The sequence below is a fragment of the Castor canadensis genome, chromosome 7 (assembly GCF_047511655.1).
Source record: "Castor canadensis chromosome 7, mCasCan1.hap1v2, whole genome shotgun sequence".
NCBI classification, from domain to species: domain Eukaryota; kingdom Metazoa; phylum Chordata; class Mammalia; order Rodentia; family Castoridae; genus Castor; species Castor canadensis.
Window position 1 is genome coordinate 59,592,733 of NC_133392.1, and position 18,881 is coordinate 59,611,613.

The following is an 18,881-nucleotide window of genomic DNA, read 5'->3' on the forward strand; positions in this document are numbered from 1 at the left end:
TACAGCTCGCACTGCCGTTGGCAGCTCCTGGAGAGCACGTCTGTCCCGGGAGGCTGCGGCACTCCGCGGGGCCCTGGCGGGGGGCGGGGCGCGGAGGGGCTGGGGCCTCGGGGCGCTCGGGAGCGACCACGGGGAGGGCGGGGCAGGACAGAGCCCTGGCCGGGGTGTGGGGACTGAAGCTCGGCCCTGGAAAGCCCTCGGGCCGCGGCGCGGGCTCCACCCCCGCGCCCCGCCCCCTCGGCCCGTTCCCTGGGCAGCCGGCGCCGCGCTCAGTCCGCTGACCCTCCGCCCCGCGAGCGGAGCGCGAGCCCGCCGCAGCATGGCCGGGCCTGTGCAGCTGGTGCCGGGCTCGCTGGCCCTAGTGCTGTGGCGGCTGGACGCGCGCGAGGCAGCGGGGCCCGCGCGGGAGCCCGGCGGGCGTGCGGTGTTCCGCGCCTTCCGCCGCGCCAACGCGCGCTGCTTCTGGAACGCGCGGCTGGCGCGCGCCGCCTCACGGCTGGCCTTCCAGGGCTGGCTGCGGCGCCGGGTGCTGCTGGTGCGCGCGCCGCCCACCTGCCTGCAGGTGCTGCGCGATGCCTGGCGACGCCGGACGCTGCGTCCGCCGCGCGGCTTCCGGATCAGGGCGGTGGGTGAGTGCGGAGTGACCTGCGGGGACCCGACCGAGCCCCTGGCCAGGGCGGCCCACAGGGGCGGGAACGCAGCTCTGAGGGAGCCGTGGGGGTGAGGCGTGTGGCAGAAGGGCCGACCCGCGGAGAAACCTGGGGACCCTCCCTCCTGCGAGGACCTGTAGCTCCAGCCCAGGATGCGCCTGTCTGCTGCGAGGACCAGCTGCTAGGTGTCCCGTTCTTCAACTCACAGTCCCGGGAGTGCACAGGTTCCTCCTGGGGAAAGTGATGCTCCCTGGTGCAAGCTTTATGGGGCGCTTAGGAAGGGGACCCCTGGGATGTCCAGAATCCACTGAATCGGTGGCTGACTTTTTTAAAAAAAGTATTATTTTTAAAAACCTACATACAGACTTGCAGTGGATGACGATCCACAGGTTTTTATGTCCTGCTGTCCTGGATGGTGGAATGATCCTGAATCAGGGCCTAGCAGAAGATTTGGGTCATTACTGCTGGGGGGAGAAGGGGTAGCAGTACTGGGGTTTGGACTCAAGGCTTCACACTTGCTTTTTTGGGTTTTTTTGGCAGTGCTGGGGATCCAACCCAGGACTTTGCACATACCAGAAAAGTGCCCTACCACTGATCTACATCCCCAACCTGACTGGTAGGAACGAGAAATAGGCGGCGCTGATTCAGGACACACCCCATTCCATTAGCTGAAGGTTCACCCTCTCAGTCTAATCAGACTTCCCCATTTGTTAGAAAGCAGCACCATTTCGTTTGTATAACATAGCTCCTCGTTTGAGAAAATAAACCACTGCAGGAGTGAGTGGCCACTAAATTCGGGACGTCTTGTGAGCTCCCAGTAACAGCCTAGGTCTGTCTGTCTGCATTTAGGTGTGGTTGCAAGTGCCATCTTTAAATTTTTTTTTTTGTGGTACTGGGGTTTGAACTCAGGGCCTCCACCTTGAACCACTCCACTAGCCCTTTCTGTGATGGGCTTTTTTTTTTTTTTTGTGACCTGTTTTCCCCAGGCTGGCTTCAAACTGTGATCCTCCTGATCTCTGCCTCCTGAGTAGCTAGTAGCTAGGATTACAGGTATGAGCCACTGGCGCCTACACAAGTGCCATTTGATGGTGTGTTGTTGACAAGTCACCAGTTGTTACAGCCCTCAATTTTGATTCCTATCAAGGAACCCCCCCATCTTAGTCCATAAATCCTCCTCCTCCTTCCATCTGAAGAGGAGCAGCAGGTAAACATTTATTTTAGTTCCCCAGGGAAAGGGAACGGGGCAGCCAGAGGCACCTGATGTCTCATGTGTCCACAGATGGTGTCCCCACAGTTCAGGCAGCCCAGGCCAGTGCAGATAAACCTTAGCCTCACTTTCATATTGTTTGCCCCTTCTCCACCTCCACTTTTCTTTCCTTAAGAACAAAAGAAAAAAGAAAAAACCCTTACTCATTGAAAAACCATGGAGGCACGTTTCCTTTCATCTCCTTTTACACGCAGGAGTGAGTGAAGAAAATAGGTTTCTGGCTCTGCAAGTATCGAGCCAAGTAGCCAAGCCAAAATCCTCACCGGGGAAAGGGGTCTTTCAGACTGGCTGCATGAAAACCTCTTTTCAGTTCTGTGTCCTGGGTTTCTCTGGTTTGAATTAGCTGTTACGTTCTCTGATTCTCCTGCCCCCTTTCAAAGGGTGAGTATGGAGTGTGTTGCAGAGAGGGAGTAGATGTGTGGGGGGTCTAATAAGAGAGGGTGAAATGAGAGAGGGCTGTGCTGAGCCCAGCGAGCAGTGTGCAAGCTGGTATGGGGACAGAAAGGTGTGATATTATCCTTACTCATTGTTATGGGCAAAAGACAGACTAATAAGAGAAAAGCATAACAGATTTTTAAATCAAAGTTTTATGTGACGTGGGCGTCTTCAGACATTACCCAAAGACCCAGGGAAACTCCATTTTTGTTTGTTTTGGTGGGACTGGGGTTTGAACTCAGGACTTCACACTTGCAAAGCAGATGCTCTACTACTTGAGCCACTCCTCCAGTGTAACCATTTTGCTTTGGTTATTTTGGAGATGGGGTCTTATGAATTATTTCCTGGGCTGGCCTTGCCTTCCAAGTAGCTAGGATTACAGGACTGAGCAGAGCCTGGCAAACTGTCCATTTTTATGCTTAGCTTCAAGAAGAACTTAAGACGAATGAGCATGCATATAGAAATATAATCAGACACAAAGTTTATGACTAAAGAAGTCAGAAACTGGGTGGAATCTCAGCAAGGGCCTGTTTGTTCAGGTCTTCTTTGTGTGGTATCCCTTCCTTCTGTGTTTAAGGAATGAGGAATTTTTTTTTTTTGGTGGTACTAGGACTTGAACTCAGGCCCTCATGCTTACTAGATAGGTGTTCTGCCACTTGAGCCATACCCCTACCATTTTTTCTTTAATTAATTTTAGATAGGGTCTTGTGTTTCTCCTCCAAGGCTGGCCTCAGACTTCAATCCTCCTACCTATTAGGACTCAACCAATTTATTGATTGAGATTGGGTTCTTGCTAACTTTTTCCCTGAACTGACCTCAAACCCAGATCCCCAACCCATCTCTTGGGATTACAGGCATGAGCTCCATGCCTGGCAGTAAGAGGTTTTTGATTGAGTTTTTAAAAGTATTTAGACATTCAGCTGAAATTTTGATAAAAGCACCCAGAGGAAGGTAATTTTGAGGTGCAAAATGGGGAAAGATCTTATTTGATGCCATGTGATGGATGCTTTTGTTTTGAATAGGGTTGCTAGTTACCATCTAACTTGGGGTCTCAGGGTCACATCAGAGTGCTCTTGGCCCCTTGGAATCCCAGGGGATGGTGAAAGCAGGAGAAACTACTCTCCCCCTAAGGAAGTGAAGTTCCAGTCTGCTGTCTCTCCCAACTCTGGCAGCATGGGCTTCCAAAATCTAAAATGGGCCTCCAAGAAGGCAGGGAAGAGCCACAGTGCACTGTTGCAAGTTCTTGCTCTGTTCTTTTTTGCTGGAACTGAGGTTTGAACTCAGTGCTTCACACTTGTAAAGCAGGTACTCTACCACTTGAGCCATACCTCCAGTCCATTTTGTTCTGGTTATTTTGGAGGTGGGGGTCTCACGAACTGTTTGCCTGGGCTTGCCTCAAACTGCGGTCCTCCAGATCTCAGCCTCCCAAGTAGCTAGGCTTATAGGTGTGAGCCACAGGCACTGGGCTCTTGCTTTGTTCTTGTTTCTCTTTTGTGGGAAAGAGAAAATTGCTGGAAAAAAACACAAAGAAACAATTTGGTTGCTTTGCTGTGGATTTGTTGTTTTGGATTTTTAAGCCTCATGAACTCCTGCATGAAAGCATTTAGGTACAGGGGGAGGCCTTGCTGGCCAGCTCAGGCAGAAAATACAGGGAAAGGAGGAGAGGAGTCCAGCTATCTCAACCCAACTGTGCCCTGTGGCTCTTCTCCTGGCTTCTGGTCCTGGGGTTCTTGAGGCCTCTTAAGACCTGAAGAGGGAGTGCCCTGGCCACGCAGACAAGAGTGATCTGAATCCTTGGGGCAGACCTGATATAAGACCTGCAGGGATATGTGTTTTCTCCAGGTTTTGTGTCTTTTCTTTCCCTCTTCACTTTCTCTATTTCAGCTTTCTTCTAGGGAGAAAAAATCTCCAGGCAAAGAGAATTATTTATTTATTTATTTATTGTGGTTTTTTTTGGGCAGAAATAAGGTTTGAACTCAGGCTTTGGGCTTGCTAGGTAGGCACTTTACTGTATGAGTCATTTCTCCAGCCCTTTATTTTATTTTTAAATTTTTTTTGGTTGGATCAGGATTTGAACTCAGGGCTTCATGCTTGCAAAGCAAATGCCCTACGTTCAGACCTTGTTTTGCTCTGGTTATTTTGGAAATGGAGTCTCAAGAACTATTTGCCTGGGCTGGCCTCAAACTGTGATCCTCTCAATCTTAGCCTCTCAAATAGCTAGGTGTGAGGCAGTAGGACATGGCTCCTTTATTTTGTTTTTGAGACAGGGTCTCGCCGTTACTTTTCTCAGGCTGGCTTTGAACTTGGGATCCTCTTGCCTCTGCCTCTCGAGGAGCTGGGATTACAGACCAGTACCCCACACCCAGCTGAATACTTCATATAAATAGAATCATATCATATGTGATCTTTTGTGTATTTCCCTTAACATAATGTTTTCAAGGATTATCCGTGCTGTACCGTGTATTAGTACTTCATTTGTTTTTACGGTGAGTAATATTGCATGTGGATATTTTGCTTGTTCGTTCATCAGTGGATGGTCATTTGGGTTGCTCCTACTTTTTGGATAGTATGAATAATGCTGCTCTGAACATTTGTTGGCAAGTCTGTGTGGACATAAATTTTTATATTTGGGTGGATCTCATGTGGTTATTTTAATGATTTCTGATATCTGGTGAGATTTCCAATTTGTTTTGTTCATTGCAAGCACATTTTCCTTTTAGCACAACTGTAACAGCTGCCCTAAAGATCCTTGAAATTCTAAAATCTGGATCATCTCAGGGTCATCCCAGTGGTTACCTTTTCTCTTGAGTGTGAGTAACATTTTCCTGTGACTGTGTTATCTACTAACTGGACCGTAAATGATATGTTGTAGACACTGGATTGTTAGGTTCCTCTGAACGTGGTTTTTAATCAGGCAGTTCTCTTGGCTGAACTCAAAACTCTGAACTCTATCTCTCCTGTAGTGAATTGCTAATATCTCTATCCAGTTGTTTTAACTTGAGATAGGCTTCTTGTGCCCTGTGTATGCACAATTTGTAGTTCAGCTGCAGAGTCAGTCCGAGTTTACATGCATAATTTGCAGTTCCACCTTATGACTTAATCCTTTATTTCCCTGTCACATTTCAGCTTTAACTGCTCCGAACTGTGTCCTCAGATTCTGTGTTCTGTGTGTTAAACCCAGAGCCTATACCACTATCACTGAGCTATAACCCAGCCCTATTTTCAAGCCTTTCTTTTTCTTCTCTTCTCTTCTCTTTCCTATCTTTACTCCCTCCCTCCCTTCCTCCTTCCCTTCCTTCCTTCCCTTATTTTTCTTTTTAGCCTAGGCTTGCCATAAACCTGCTACGTAGTCCAGACTTGTCTCAGACTTGCAATCCTCCTTCCTCTGCCTCCCAATCCTGTTAAATCCAGTAAGACTGTGAGTTTCCATCAGAATTTGAGCTTCCTTGCCTGGCTCCTTCAGGGAACAACCCTTAAATGAAGAACTATAAAAAGTGGGAAACTTACCCTTCCAAGAGTGACCACTCCTCTCCCTCTTATTTCTAGTGGTTCTTTAGTACCTTTGGTAGGTAATGGTTGTTTTTATTTTTTCAAAGCTTGTATTGGAAATTTGCAAGAGGATTAGTCTAATAAGGATCTAGTCCACCACTATTGGAAGCAAAATCCCATGAAGGAATGTATTTATTTGTTTGTTTATCTATCTTATCTACCTATGTATTTGGTACTGTAGATCCAACCCAGGGCCTCATGTATGCTAGGCAAGCACTTTGCCACTGAATTATATCTCTAGACCATGAGCAAATATTTAAATTTCCTGTGTTTTCCCCTTTTAAAATGTCATTCCATTGGTGAGAGATGTCTAGTCATAGAGAAAGTAATGACCATGACAAGATGATTTACACAGTCACCAGGAACAAGTGCATGTTTTATCTGGTCCTCCTGGACAGATCTTGGCATCTCTCCAGTCACTTCTGGCTTGATTGTCTTTTCTTCCATTAGGTTGTAAGCGGGAATGAGTCTGCCCATTTCACAGGTGTGATGTGACTAATGCCACTAGGGTTTCCTGCCTTCCTTTCTGTTCACCTCCATCTTCCCAGGTTCCTGGGAAGACTGGTATTTCTCACCAGCCACCACTCTGTATTCATATTCCCCAGGCAGTGGTCAAATTCTCACTAGGCCCTTAGCCCTTCAAGGCCTAGAAAGTGGCAAAAACAGCTGTTGTGACTGTGTTGCTGCTGTCATCTCCCCCCTTCCCACCCAGGTCTGCAGCCATGTTTTTCTAGTTTTGTTCTGCCAGATGTTGCCTTTTACCGTATTCTGCTCAGGGCAGCTGCAGGGCCCACAGCAGGATGTCTTGTGGGCCTGTTCCTGTCATGCAGCCGTTTGCATGATCTGTATGCGGGCTCTGGGTGCTTAACAAGCAGCTGGTGGGTCAGAGAGGACACCTCCTGCTGCTGGCATGTAGCATTGAGGTCCAGTGGGAGGAAAAGAGCCAGGAACCTGAAAAGCAGCTGGTATTCCCTCATGTCCCAGGCCAGTATGTCACCAAATACCGCGAGGCTTACCGCTTCCATGTCTCCCACCCCCATCCCTTTCTCTCCATTGCCACTGTCAGGCCTTTGTCCACCCAAGATCTCACCACTTGTTACCTGAATTGTGGCTCCAGCTTTCCCTTTAGGTGGTGCCATCTCCTGTCTGGCCCTGTGATTCCAGTACCTCTCCAGCCACATCTCTCCGTTCTCACATCTAAAGCACAGATCTGATTCTAATCTTCATCTGCTCAGATCCTTTCTCTCATGACTGCTGTTCTCTTAACTTTTTCTTTTTAGGGGGGGTTGGGGCAGGATTGGGGCCTTTTTTTTTTTTTTCAAATGAGTGTCTAGGTTGACCTTGAACTCCTGGCTTCAGGCAATTCTCCTTCGTCAGCCTTCCAAGTAGCTGGGACTACTGACACACACTTACCCTGCTCAAGTCCCAAGCCTTTCACATGCACTGCAAGGCTCTCTAATCTAGCCCCAGCCTAAGCCTCCCCTTTCTCCCTGGCTCCTGAAAGGTGACCTACTTCCTGTATCAGTCAGGCTGCCCTTGCCCTCAGAGAAGCAACCAGTATGAGAGATTTACTGCAGCTGTGGAGGCTGGCAAGACAGGTCTGAAATCTGTAGGGCAGGCCGTCCTGGTGGGAACACCCACACAGAGGCTAATGCTGCCATTCATAGGCAGAGTTTCTTCTTCATCTGGAAAACCTCAGGTCTGCTTTTAACATCATTTGACTGATTGAATTAGGCCCATGTACATCAGATAGTATAATCTCCCTTCCTTAAAGTCAACTGACTATAGACTCAATCACAACTACAAAATATGTTGACAGCACACCTGGGTTAGTGTTTGAGTAGCTGACCACTGTACTGGGAGAATGATGCACACCTGTAATTCCAGCATTCAGGAGGCTGGGGCAGGGGGATCACAAGTTCCAGGCCAGCCTAGGCTACGTCATGAGTTCCTGATCAGCCTGAGCTACATACATAGTGAGAAAAACAAAACTAAAAAGCAGCACCCCCTTTCCCCGCCCCCCGAAAAAAAGATCTAATCATTGCATTTGCTTCATCCAAATGTGGCTGTTTTCCTCTGAATAAGCTGCACGTTAATCACTCTGCTGGTTGCTCTGGGTTCTTGGGACCCCATGTCCGCTGCTCACAGAGTCTCTCATCTCTAAGCAGGACTTGTAGGTCTGCTGTCCCTCAAGTGCAGAGGTCCCTGCCTAGTGCTGGACTTCCAGAGGTAGAGTAGGTCCTCTTCCCATTTAGCTGTGGCTTTCACATCCTCTGGGACACCTGATCTGGCTGCTTGGGCAGTTCGCAGTTCCAGGGTTGACCCATGTCCGGCTGTCCCTGCAGCCAGCTGGCATTGGTGTCGCCTCCGTCATCCTGGATGGTACAGCCCATGACAGCCGAAAGAACTCCCCTGCTCAAAGCTCAAAGAACTATCTGCAGTAGCTGTTGGGACTCATTATATCGATATTTAGCATTTTGTGAAATTTTGATTGTCTTTCAATCTAGATCGTTAGTTTCCAAGACATGGGCCTTATGGCCCTGGTGGCAGAGCTTTGTTAGGTGGTGACTGTGCCTTCTTTCCTTGGGTGGAGTTTCACAAGTAAATTGCCACATTTAGGGTGCATGTTTCCCAGACGTCTTCACAGCTAGGAGGGGCCACAGCTAGGAGGGACAAGATCTGGCTGGACCAGGTGGTTAAGAGGTAGGGTGCCTTTTCCATTCTTTCCCTGCCCACTTGCAGGACCCAAAGGCCTTGAGAGTACAGACCCTGAATGACATCACAACAGGCTGCCTGCCTCTCTAGTAGTAGGAGATGCCTTGATGCAGTCTGTGGGGTCTTCAGTGAGACCCCAGAGGTCCATCTTCCCACAGTGCCCACTGCTCCATTTGTACAGACTCCCTGGGGCTGTGCTGCCCACTTCACTGCCTTGCTAGGCCTCTTGTCCTCATCTGATGTGCTCTCACCTGGAGGTGAGGACACATGGATTCTACTCTGCCTACCTGATGTGTGCCATTCACTTGGGTTATCTGCTTCTCTGTACTGTAGTTTCCCCATCTGAAGAACAAGCTCAGTTTCCTGCTTTACACAGAGAGCACATGATATTAAGTATTTGGTGTTTAATAATGGCTTGGATTAATTTGGTGTTTAATTTTTTTTTTAAATCTACATAAACACTTTCTTTTTATTAGCACATATGGGGAGGTTCATTGTGACATTTATATATGTGTGTACGATGTATCTTGATTAGATTGACCCCCTCCATAGTTTTCCCTCATCCCTTCACGCCCCCTTCTTGGAACAATTTCAATAGATTTCATTGTGGCTCATGCCTGTAATCCTAGCTACTCAGGAGGCAGAGATCAGAAGGATTTCGGTTCAAAGCCATCCTGGGCAAATATTTCTGCTAGACCCTATCTCAAAAAGCCCTTTACAAAAATAGGGTTGGTGGAGTGGCTTAAGGTTAAAGTCCTGAGTTCAAGCCCCAGTACTGCAAAAAAAAAAAAAAAAGAATTGTCCATTTCTAAAAATTAAAATCATGTTAAATCTTTTTTTTTGTCTCTGTGTGTCACAAGTGTGAATTTGACCTTTGACTTCTGGAGTCTTTGAAAGCCTATTAAACCAAATGCCTTCTATATACCAAAGGGTAGGCAGTGTAGGTACATGAGGAAGCAGAGAAAAAGGAAACTCCAGAAGGCCCACGTAAGTTCTCTGGGACACAGGGGCACTGAGATCAAAAAGGAGCAAATCCCTCTGGGAGAATTAGAAAAATCCTTGTCATTGGAGGGGAAGAATATTTAGAAAGGCAGCAAAAGGTGCCCCTAGTGTAAGTTTTAAGAGAGGCAGCAGACACATGTTACCATAGTGGCTTGAATTGTTAGGGAGTTCATTTTGCAGGGTTGGAGTGGATGGGAATTAAGAGGGTGGAAGTATTCTCAGGGCTTCTCTTCTGCTGCACGCTGTCTGGAATTGATCAAGTCTTTTCTGTAGTGTTGACCAAGAACCAGCCCTGATGTGAGTGCCAGGTGGGCCACAGTGAGGGGCACTGAGTCTTACTGCCCCGTGGATATAGGCCGTGCAGGACTACTGGGAAACACATTTGTTATTTTCCTTATTTTTCCTTCATTGTGGAGGCATGGAGCCTGGCCCTTAGTGTTCACTAAATTGACCATAGTAGGAAGGCCCTATAGAGGACTGGGTCAGACCCACGCCAGCCACATTACTACCTGCTATCTAAGCCCCAGTGGACTGCAAGGGTTCCTTCCAGTAGTCTGTGCTGTTGCTGTTCATGTCACTGCTTGGATTTCTGATGCTGTGGGGCAGTCAGATATTTAAGAAGGGGGAAGGAGTCTTTACAACATAACTCTGAATCAATATTAGTGATCCTACACTCCCTGGTTTGAGGTCAGGTTATAGGTACTAACATGTAAGACAGCAGACAGTTCATAAAACTTACTGTGCCTCTGCTTCCATTTCTGTATCATAGACATTACTCTCTCTCTCAAAGGGCTGTTGTGAGATTTAAATGAAGCAGTGCATGAAAGGCACTTGGCAGAGTTCCTAACACCAGTGAGCTCTGAGGAATGTTAGCAATTATTATTGTGCACCTCACTGGCCCACGAGTGGACCAAGTCTGCCTCTCAGACTGTTCGGGAAGCCTCTTTCTGTCACTCTTTATTAAATATTCTATCCTAATATGGCACAGACTCTGCTTTTTCATATTCAGCCAGGCATGATTGGCTCATGAGTCTACAAGCCTTGGATTCCAGTCCTAAGTTCTTCCCTAATGAGCAAGCCCCTTTGTACCTCTGGGCCTGCGTTTCAGTGAGGGGTGGGCATGTTCTATGTCACTGAGTCACTGCACAATTCTCTTAGGCCGGTAAGTCCTGATTTTTCCTATTGTGTAATTTATTTATAAGTCACCATTTCCTAAGAATATGGGATTGTTCACATTATTTTCAATTTTCAGTGAATAAAAACTATAACATCTTGAAAAATGAAAAATTATGTGATTGAAATCAGAATTTTAGGCCCCAGGCCCAAAGTCTTGTGATTCCACATGTCAGTTCAGCCACTCACCCCTATACATGAAATAAAGAGACATGATGACAGGCAGAGAAAGGAGACTTATTACACGGCGAGGGACATGCTGCAGTAAGAGGCAAAATAAGCACTTTGGCTCATCTTCAGCCATCTGCTAGGTACAGAAGTGACCTTTAGGTTTAACTAGATAAAGAATTGGGACCAGAGGGGAAGAGATATTCATAATTGTTATACAGTCCTGGTTGCAGTTGTGCTCCTGTGGATCATTATGTCAGAGTAATTTTGGGAGGGGTTCCAGAGAAGCTGTTGTCTCTGTCATCTGGTCAGGATAAACAAGTCATTATTGCCTAGTAGTTGGTATCCTGTGGGTCTCTGGTTTTTCTTTCCTTGGGTGCAGGTTTCTCCATCCCTTCTGGTAAACATGTTACCCATTAGTCCTGTCCTTTCTGGATTCCAGGGGGCCTGAGGGAGAGAATGGGTCAGAGCAAAGGACAGCAGATGCAAAAGGGAAGCAGGGGTGCCAAGTGTTTCTCCTACTTCTAGTTCATTTGCAGGCCCAGCAAGGAATTGGTGCTTCCCAGCAAAATCAGCTTTTAAGTACCTGTTAGTTTGAACATTCCTCAACCTTGAGGAATTAAGGTGTCAGCCAATCTGGCTTACCCTCCCACCCCTAAACACCAGGGGCTTTTCCTTGCTTAGGTCAGCAGAAGAGAGTAGCTGCCCTCTTCTACACAGTACGCCTTTCTAGAAGCAAGTGAACTGCCCCAATATGGGCATCTGATTTGAGCACATTAGTAAACCTAAGTGTTGCTTTACATAAAAGTGCATGTTCCAAAAGCATACCTTGATCTGGAAACTGCCCCTTTTCATGATGTCTTGCATACTGCCTTTTCTTAGGCAAAAATACAAATTTCTAGCACTGAGACTTGTTCTGTCTCCATACTAGAGTCTAATAAGATTCCAGGCCTCCATTTGGATGGTTGAGAAGCCAGTAGTTTTCTGCTTACTACCAGAAAGAGGCATTAGTCCCACCCAAAGGTGGCAAATAGGGCACAAAATAAACTCTCTGCAGTCTCTGAAAGTCTCTTTGCAGCTTCCCCAGATCTGATGATCCCTCTCTAGCACTTATGACAAGGATATAACATCCAAATCAATTTCTGCCATACATTCAGACACAGGAGCACAGAACATAAATAATATAAAGCAGTTTTTAAAACTCTTTTCCCACTGCAAAGGTTTACACAAACTCCTAACAGTTAAATTCAGTATTTAGAGGGATAACAATTACAGCCCTGGAGAGAAGCTGTTTCTTCTTTGCTAGGGAGTTCAGAAGTGAGGCACAGTACAGGCTACAAAGGGGGCATTTAGCACTCACCCCCATTGCTATGCTGGGGCTCAGAGGGACATCCCTCAGCTTTTCCATCTGCCCTGGGTTCTGCATGCCCTCACCACGCAGGCATGTGGGTGCTAGTGTCCAACAGAGCTGTCACCATTGCACGCTCCTCTCCACCATCCTGTTTCCCCTGTGTTAGGGGACTTGTGAGTGTCTCCTGACACAGGGAAATCAACCAGGGTAGAAAGAGAACTCAGGAACAGAGGGGAGCAAAGATGCTTCTCCAAGGTGGCAAGCCAGATACCTTCCATGCAGTACTGGGTGGCTTGACTGCAATCTTGGACGTGCTCTTTCTGTGGCTGCTAATTAACCCTCTCTCTTCTCACCTGTAGAACAGGGCAACATAAATTTCTCTCGTCCTACTTAAAGCTCAGAATTTTTCAGCCCCTTGGCTTCCTCCCACCTGGAGATGAGAGTAAGATCCAGAGATGTGATTCGGGCTGCATTTTCCAACCCTGTCTCCTAAAACCTGGCTGACAGACTTCCCAGTCCTTCAACAAGTCTGTGCCATTGCTCAAGTCTTGCTAACCAGCCACAGGGCTCTCATGACTCTTCTCATAAATCATGTGACAGGATCCCATCCTCCTCACCTCTATAAGTGTTGGGCTTTTAATATTCACCTTTATTAATTTTGTTCTGAATGCACACTTGAAGTATTCTAGATCAGACACAGATTGGTTATATAATAAGTTAAAATAATCTTATGTAAATACTCATAACTTCATAGTCACCCCTTACCCCAGTGCTTTCCCCAGGGTGACAGGATGAAATCCAGATAGAAAAGCCTTCAGTTTGGGTAGTTAGACCTAAGGTGAGGGACAGAGGAAAATGGATTTTCTTTATGACTACCTACAGTAGAAAGAGGCAACTGCTTCCTCTCCTAAAAGGAGGGAGGAAAACCCTTTGCTACTGTGAGACAGAATGGAGAGGGTCTTGGCTTCTCCCTCTAACCTTTTGGAATATAAGTACATCTCTCCAGGAGCCAGATCCATGTGGCTCTAAGATCTTGGGCCTCATTTTTCTTTGAAATGTAGACATACCTTCTGAGTTAAGAAAAATCTCTCCACACTCTCTCACTAGATAATTGTAAAATAACTGAGCTGAGATCCCATGTTTTCATCAGCATTTTTCCAGAAAGCCCCAACTCTTCAAAGACAAGGATTCTGAGGCTCTTGCTGCCAATGGTTGGCAGCAAGATGGGACCAAGAGTTGTGACCCAGCAGTCCATGCTCTGGAACACTGTTTTTTTCCTCTTCATGGAAAAAAACGTGGCCAGGTACAGGGTTGGTGATGTGAGCTGGAGTTGAGAAAAGCTTCAGAGTCTGGGGAGTGGGAGTATTTATCTGTGCGACCTTTGGGAGAGAGGCTAGTTTATGAGTAAAGGGAAAATATCAGCCTTGAGTGCCTAAAAAAAATAAGAGGGAAGTAGAGAAGCAATAAGGTATTTAAAAAAGATGTTGGAAAAAATAAAAAAATGTTGGAGCTCCTTCCCTGGGCTGAAACCCCAAACACCCCCCCCCCACACACACACAGAGAGAGAGAGAGAGAGAGAGAGAGAGAGAGAGATTGTTAGGGAAGGCAGAGTTGGAGAGAGGTCTTAGCAAGGCCAAGGAAGAGGCCAGACATACTTTGTAGATGGATCTAGCGAATTCTGCCTGGACACACTGCTTCTGGATGCCATGGGACAAAGCGAAGGTGCAGTCATGCTTTGTGGGAAGTTGGTGGTCAGCTCCTGAAAGTAGTGATCAAGTGACCCTCTTATGTAGAGATGAGAGCCTGTGGCCTTCAGCCCCTTTTAAGATTTCTCAGGGGTCACAAACTTTTTTTAATTTTTATTTTATTCATATGTGCATACAATGTTTGGGTCATTTCTCCCCCCTTCCCCCTGCCCGCTCCCTTACCCCCCCTTCCTCCCTTACCCCCCCTTCCTCCCTTATCCCCCCTTCCTCCCTTACCTCCCCTTACCCCTTGCTACCCGGCAGAAACTATTCTGCCCTTATCTCTAATTTTTGTTGAAGAGAGAGTATAAGCAATAATAGGAAGGACCAAGGGTTTTTGCTAGTTGAGATAAAGATAGCTATACAGGGAGTTGACTTGGATTGATTTCCTGTGCATGTGTGTTACCTTCTAAGTTTATTCTTCTCGAACTAACCTTTACTCTAGTTCCTGGTCCCCTTCTCCTATTGGCCTCAGTTGCTTTAAAGTATCTGCATTAGTTTCTCTGCATTGAGGGCAACAAATGCTATCTAGTTTTTTGGGTGTCTCATACCTTCCTTGTGTGCTTTCGCTTTATCTCGTGATCAAAGTCCAATAGGGGTCACGAACTTTATGTTTGATTTTTAAGGCAATGACCATGAGGAAGTAGACTGAAGTCTTCTGAGGTATAGTGACATCTGCCCAAATGAAGGATGAAGGCTTATTCTGTGCTGGGGAAAAGTGAATCTGTAGTCTTCAAAACTGAATACTTTTATGTCTTTAAGTTTCTAATGACCTGTGAGTCATTTTTCAGAGTGGCTTTTATCTTTTAAAGGTTATATCTCCGAGACCAGAAGAGTGTGTAATCAACTTAAAAGCAACTGGAACTGTGCAGAGAATCTGGGGGGGGGGATGAGAAAGGGACCTTTGATGTGTAAAGTCAGTGATGCTTTCCATGGTCCCATAAAGTCAGTGATGCTTTCCAGATTGGGCCACCGTAGTGCAGAGGCTGGGAGAGAAGGTGGCCGGTGGGCAGAGTAAACTGGTGGAGGGGGCACAGGGAAGCCCTTGTGGGCAAGAACAGGCCTCCCTAGATTCTGGGACAGATCCTGCATTGTTCTAGGTCACCTGGGCTTCCTTGCCCCATAAGTAGGAAAGCAGCAGGGAAGGTGGTGATTTCTGTGATGCTTTTGTTAGCACATATGTGGATGTTCATTTGTGTGTTTCTCATGATGCAAAGTGGAGCCCTCCTGTCATCACAGAGCACATGCCTCGCTGGGCGTAACCCCTCTCCAGGCTCTTCCAGGACCAAGGCAACTTCTGTCAATAAATGGCAGGGATAACCCATCCTGAAATACCAGTGAGGTATCCATATTTGCCTTGTAAAAGGGTTAGTACATCGCTGTTAATGGTGATATTGGCTCCTAGTCTCCATGGCAAAAGAGTTCCTTTCATGAGAGATTGAAAGGCATCTGATTCTCTCAGCTGTAATTCTAGATACCCATTTCAAGAGCCCGTTGTTCTGTGATTTCCACATGCTGTAAAGGAAATCCTTCTTTTAAGAGGAGAGTGCTGATTGTAAGCTTTTTAATTCAAATTTCCTCAAGCAGTTAGAAACTAGTAATGCTAGTAGAAGTTAAAGCTTCTACCGCTGGAAGGTTCTGTAGCCCAACCTTACTGTGACACATATAAAGCATCAGGAGCCTGGCATCTTTTCTGTAATTAGCCATTTGCGTAGCATTCTTTCTTTGTGGCAGTGAAGGTACTAAAAAGCATCTCATGGTCATCAAACTCAGAAGCTTTAGTCAAGCCCATGGCAAATGTTGCTGACAGTAGAAAACATGAAGAGACAATAAATGTGAAATGTCCTTCAGTACAGGGATTTTAGTTAGATATGTTTTGCCTTCTAAAAATGATGAATAAATGTAGATTTGCCTCACACAGCAAGAGGTTTGGAGGTAGGCAGCCTGGTGTGAATACAGCTAAGTAAGGCTGTCAGAGACCCTGGCTCACTCTCATTGTCTTGCTCTCTGCTTTGTCTTCCTTAGTGAGTGACCTTTTGACCTCATTCTTCTTTCCTGGTCACAAAATGGCTGCCTTCCCATTATCCAAGCAGGAAGAAAGAATCAAGGATGAAAGGGTAAAAGATGAAGGAAGAGCATTTTTCAATCTTATTGGCCATTATTGTGCCATAGTGTCACATGTCTGCTAGTTTTTTTGGTTTTTTTTATACTGCTAGTTTTAAGCAAGGCTAGAAATTGAGTATTGAGCTTTCCTGCTTTCACACTAGAAGAATAAAAAGGGAAAAGATGTCTGGGAATGTGTTGAATGGCCACCCTATATTAACTACTACAAGGGATCACAATAAAATATTCCTAAATAGGCCAGACTGGGAAAGTATACCTCTCAAAACCAAAGCACAGCTTTACCAGCATAAATTGTTTCCTTCCATGTAAGAAGGTCCATGGTCAGAATTGGTATCTGGTCAAATAGGCTGTGCAAGTTGGAAAAAGTAAAGTTAGAATTGGCCAAGAAATCCATCCATGTGACTAACCAGTATCCTACAAGAAAAATTTGCAGTACTAGTAATAATATGGAACCTGGGATAATCAAGTGTACTGTCCCTAAAGTTAAAGAGTGTTGATATCAGTGGAGGAGCTAAAATGTCAAATTATATTCTAGGTTCTCTCAGATGCTTTCCCACAGAGCCTTTGAGCAGATACTGTTGACATTGAACAGTTGAGGTCACTAATTAATACTCAAAGAGGGCCCACAGTAAGTGCAAGTGGAGGATTTGAGGCCAGGTCTGCCTGAACAATTCTGGGGCTCCCCTTGTTATCCAGGTTGCTTTAGGTACCAAAGACCACACAGGGAACAAGTTTGGCTCTTCGTCCTCATGATGGGCCTGACCAGGTATCCACAAATGTCTGAGAAGAGCATTCTGATTGGAATGCGATTGCCTCCAACCACTGCTATTAGCTAGAAAAAAAATCAGTTTTCCCTTGAGGGCAAAGATAGTTTCCTGTTCGCTACTGTTTTCCTGATAACTGGCATATAGTAGGTACTCAATAAATACTTGCTGGATGAAGAGTGATCTGCTGATACGGCACCAGTCAACTATGAGCACCTAATGGTACAGCACAGTAGTCACTCATTAAATGTTTCTCAAAGGTGCACATGAGAAGGATATATTCCCAGTTGCTGGGATCAGAGAACGTTCTATGATAGTCATTTAGCTTTTGAGCCAGTCTTAAAAAAGGGAGAATTTTGAAAGGCTGGTGTATGAAGAAGAGTGGTAGAGGTGGAGGGAACAAGGACAAGGACATAGAGGAAGGACAGTACAATGTTCAAGTAGAGGACAGTGTGAATTGGAGGGAAGTTACAGCTGAAGGGCAGTAACAGGCATGACTTAGAACAAAGGGGTTTGCTATCAAATATGATCTGGAATCATTGTTCATTATAGAGCCTTCATGTGACTCCAAGCAGCATTTCTCAAACACTGGGACTTGAGATCCTTTTTCTTGCTGAGTGTTTCATGCAGTGAATGTTCCACAGAATACATTTTGGGAAATTCTATTCTATCTAGCTTAGCTTCACACACACAAAGGAACTGAGACCAGAGAAGAGAGGTAGTTTACTTGGGGCCACATAACAAAATCTAGGTTAGAGCCCTGACATCCCAATCAGATCTCTTGGTCCCCAGTATGAGGACTAGTTGACTAGAAAAAGACATTTTTTTTTTTAACTTATAGAACCCTTGATCTATTATTAGAACAATAACCTTGGTGTTGGGCTTTCTTCCCTGGTTCTGTACAGTGGTATTTTATATTCTTCATGACTGACAGAAATGCAAGTTGCCAGTCATGTCATTGTCTATTTGGCCTCCATAATCTTTTTTTTTCTTCTCCATAATCCTAAGAAGAAGATTCACCTCAAATCTGTCCTAGGTTTGCCTGAAGAAGAAAAGATGGCTCTGCACAGCCATTGTAGGGATTAGGGCAGTTTACAGCATCTGTCTCTCTCCTTGGCTATTTCTTGACCAGCTTTCCCAGTGTGCGGAGTAGAATGGTCCCCCAAAGATGCTCACGTCCTAATCCCTGGAACTGTGAATATGTTACCTTACATGGCAAAAGGAACTTTAAAGATGGAATGCATTTGTTAAATTAGAGAGATTATTCTGGATTATTGGCATGGACCCAATCTAATTACATGAGTCCTTAAAAACAGGAATTTCTCTGGTTAGAAGCAGAAGTGATTCAACGGAGCAAATCAGAGAGAAGTGAGATGTAAGAAAGATTCACTGCAATCTTTGAAAATGAAGGGAGCAACATGACAAGGAATCTGGCAGCCATCAAGGAAATAGGGACCTTAGTCCTCAGTCCTATGACCATAAGGAACTGAATTCTGCCAAAAACCTGAGAGCAGACCATCCCCCCAGAATCTTTAGATAAGAGCCCTGGCTGGCCAACACTTTGTGGCCCAGGGAAGAGGAGCCAGTCTAGCTGCCCGGACTTCTTAGACTATTGGATCATTTGTAGTGTTTTAAACCACTAAGCTTGTGATGACTGATTTTGATAGCCATCTAGGTGACATCATTAACAATATCCAAAGTAGAAGGTGAAGGACAAAGAGGTTAGGAAAGGACACCTGTGGACCTGAATCTGTTGGAATGTTTTTAAGAGCCAGCTGGTTTGAGTCATTCACCTCCTCTCCCAGCAGGGATCAATTCGTATCTCTATCCACAATAAACATGAGCGCGGTGGCCATGGGGAAACCGTGCTAGAGGCTCAAAGAGCACCCCAAGTAGGGCCACCTGTCTTCCTCATGTATCCATGTGCTGTCTGATAAC

General features: G+C 46.0%; 1 protein-coding gene across 1 annotated transcript in view; it reads left to right on the plus strand.

Annotated features, from left to right (window-relative positions):
- The first annotated feature begins 319 nt into the window (after positions 1-319).
- The window catches only part of Stox1 (storkhead box 1), a 35,879-nt gene continuing 17,317 nt past the window's right edge, over positions 320-18,881 (plus strand). Inside the window, exon 1 of the mRNA XM_020177610.2 lies at positions 320-629. Coding sequence (XP_020033199.1) covers positions 320-629 — 310 coding nt within the window. The remainder of the gene's footprint in view (positions 630-18,881) is intronic.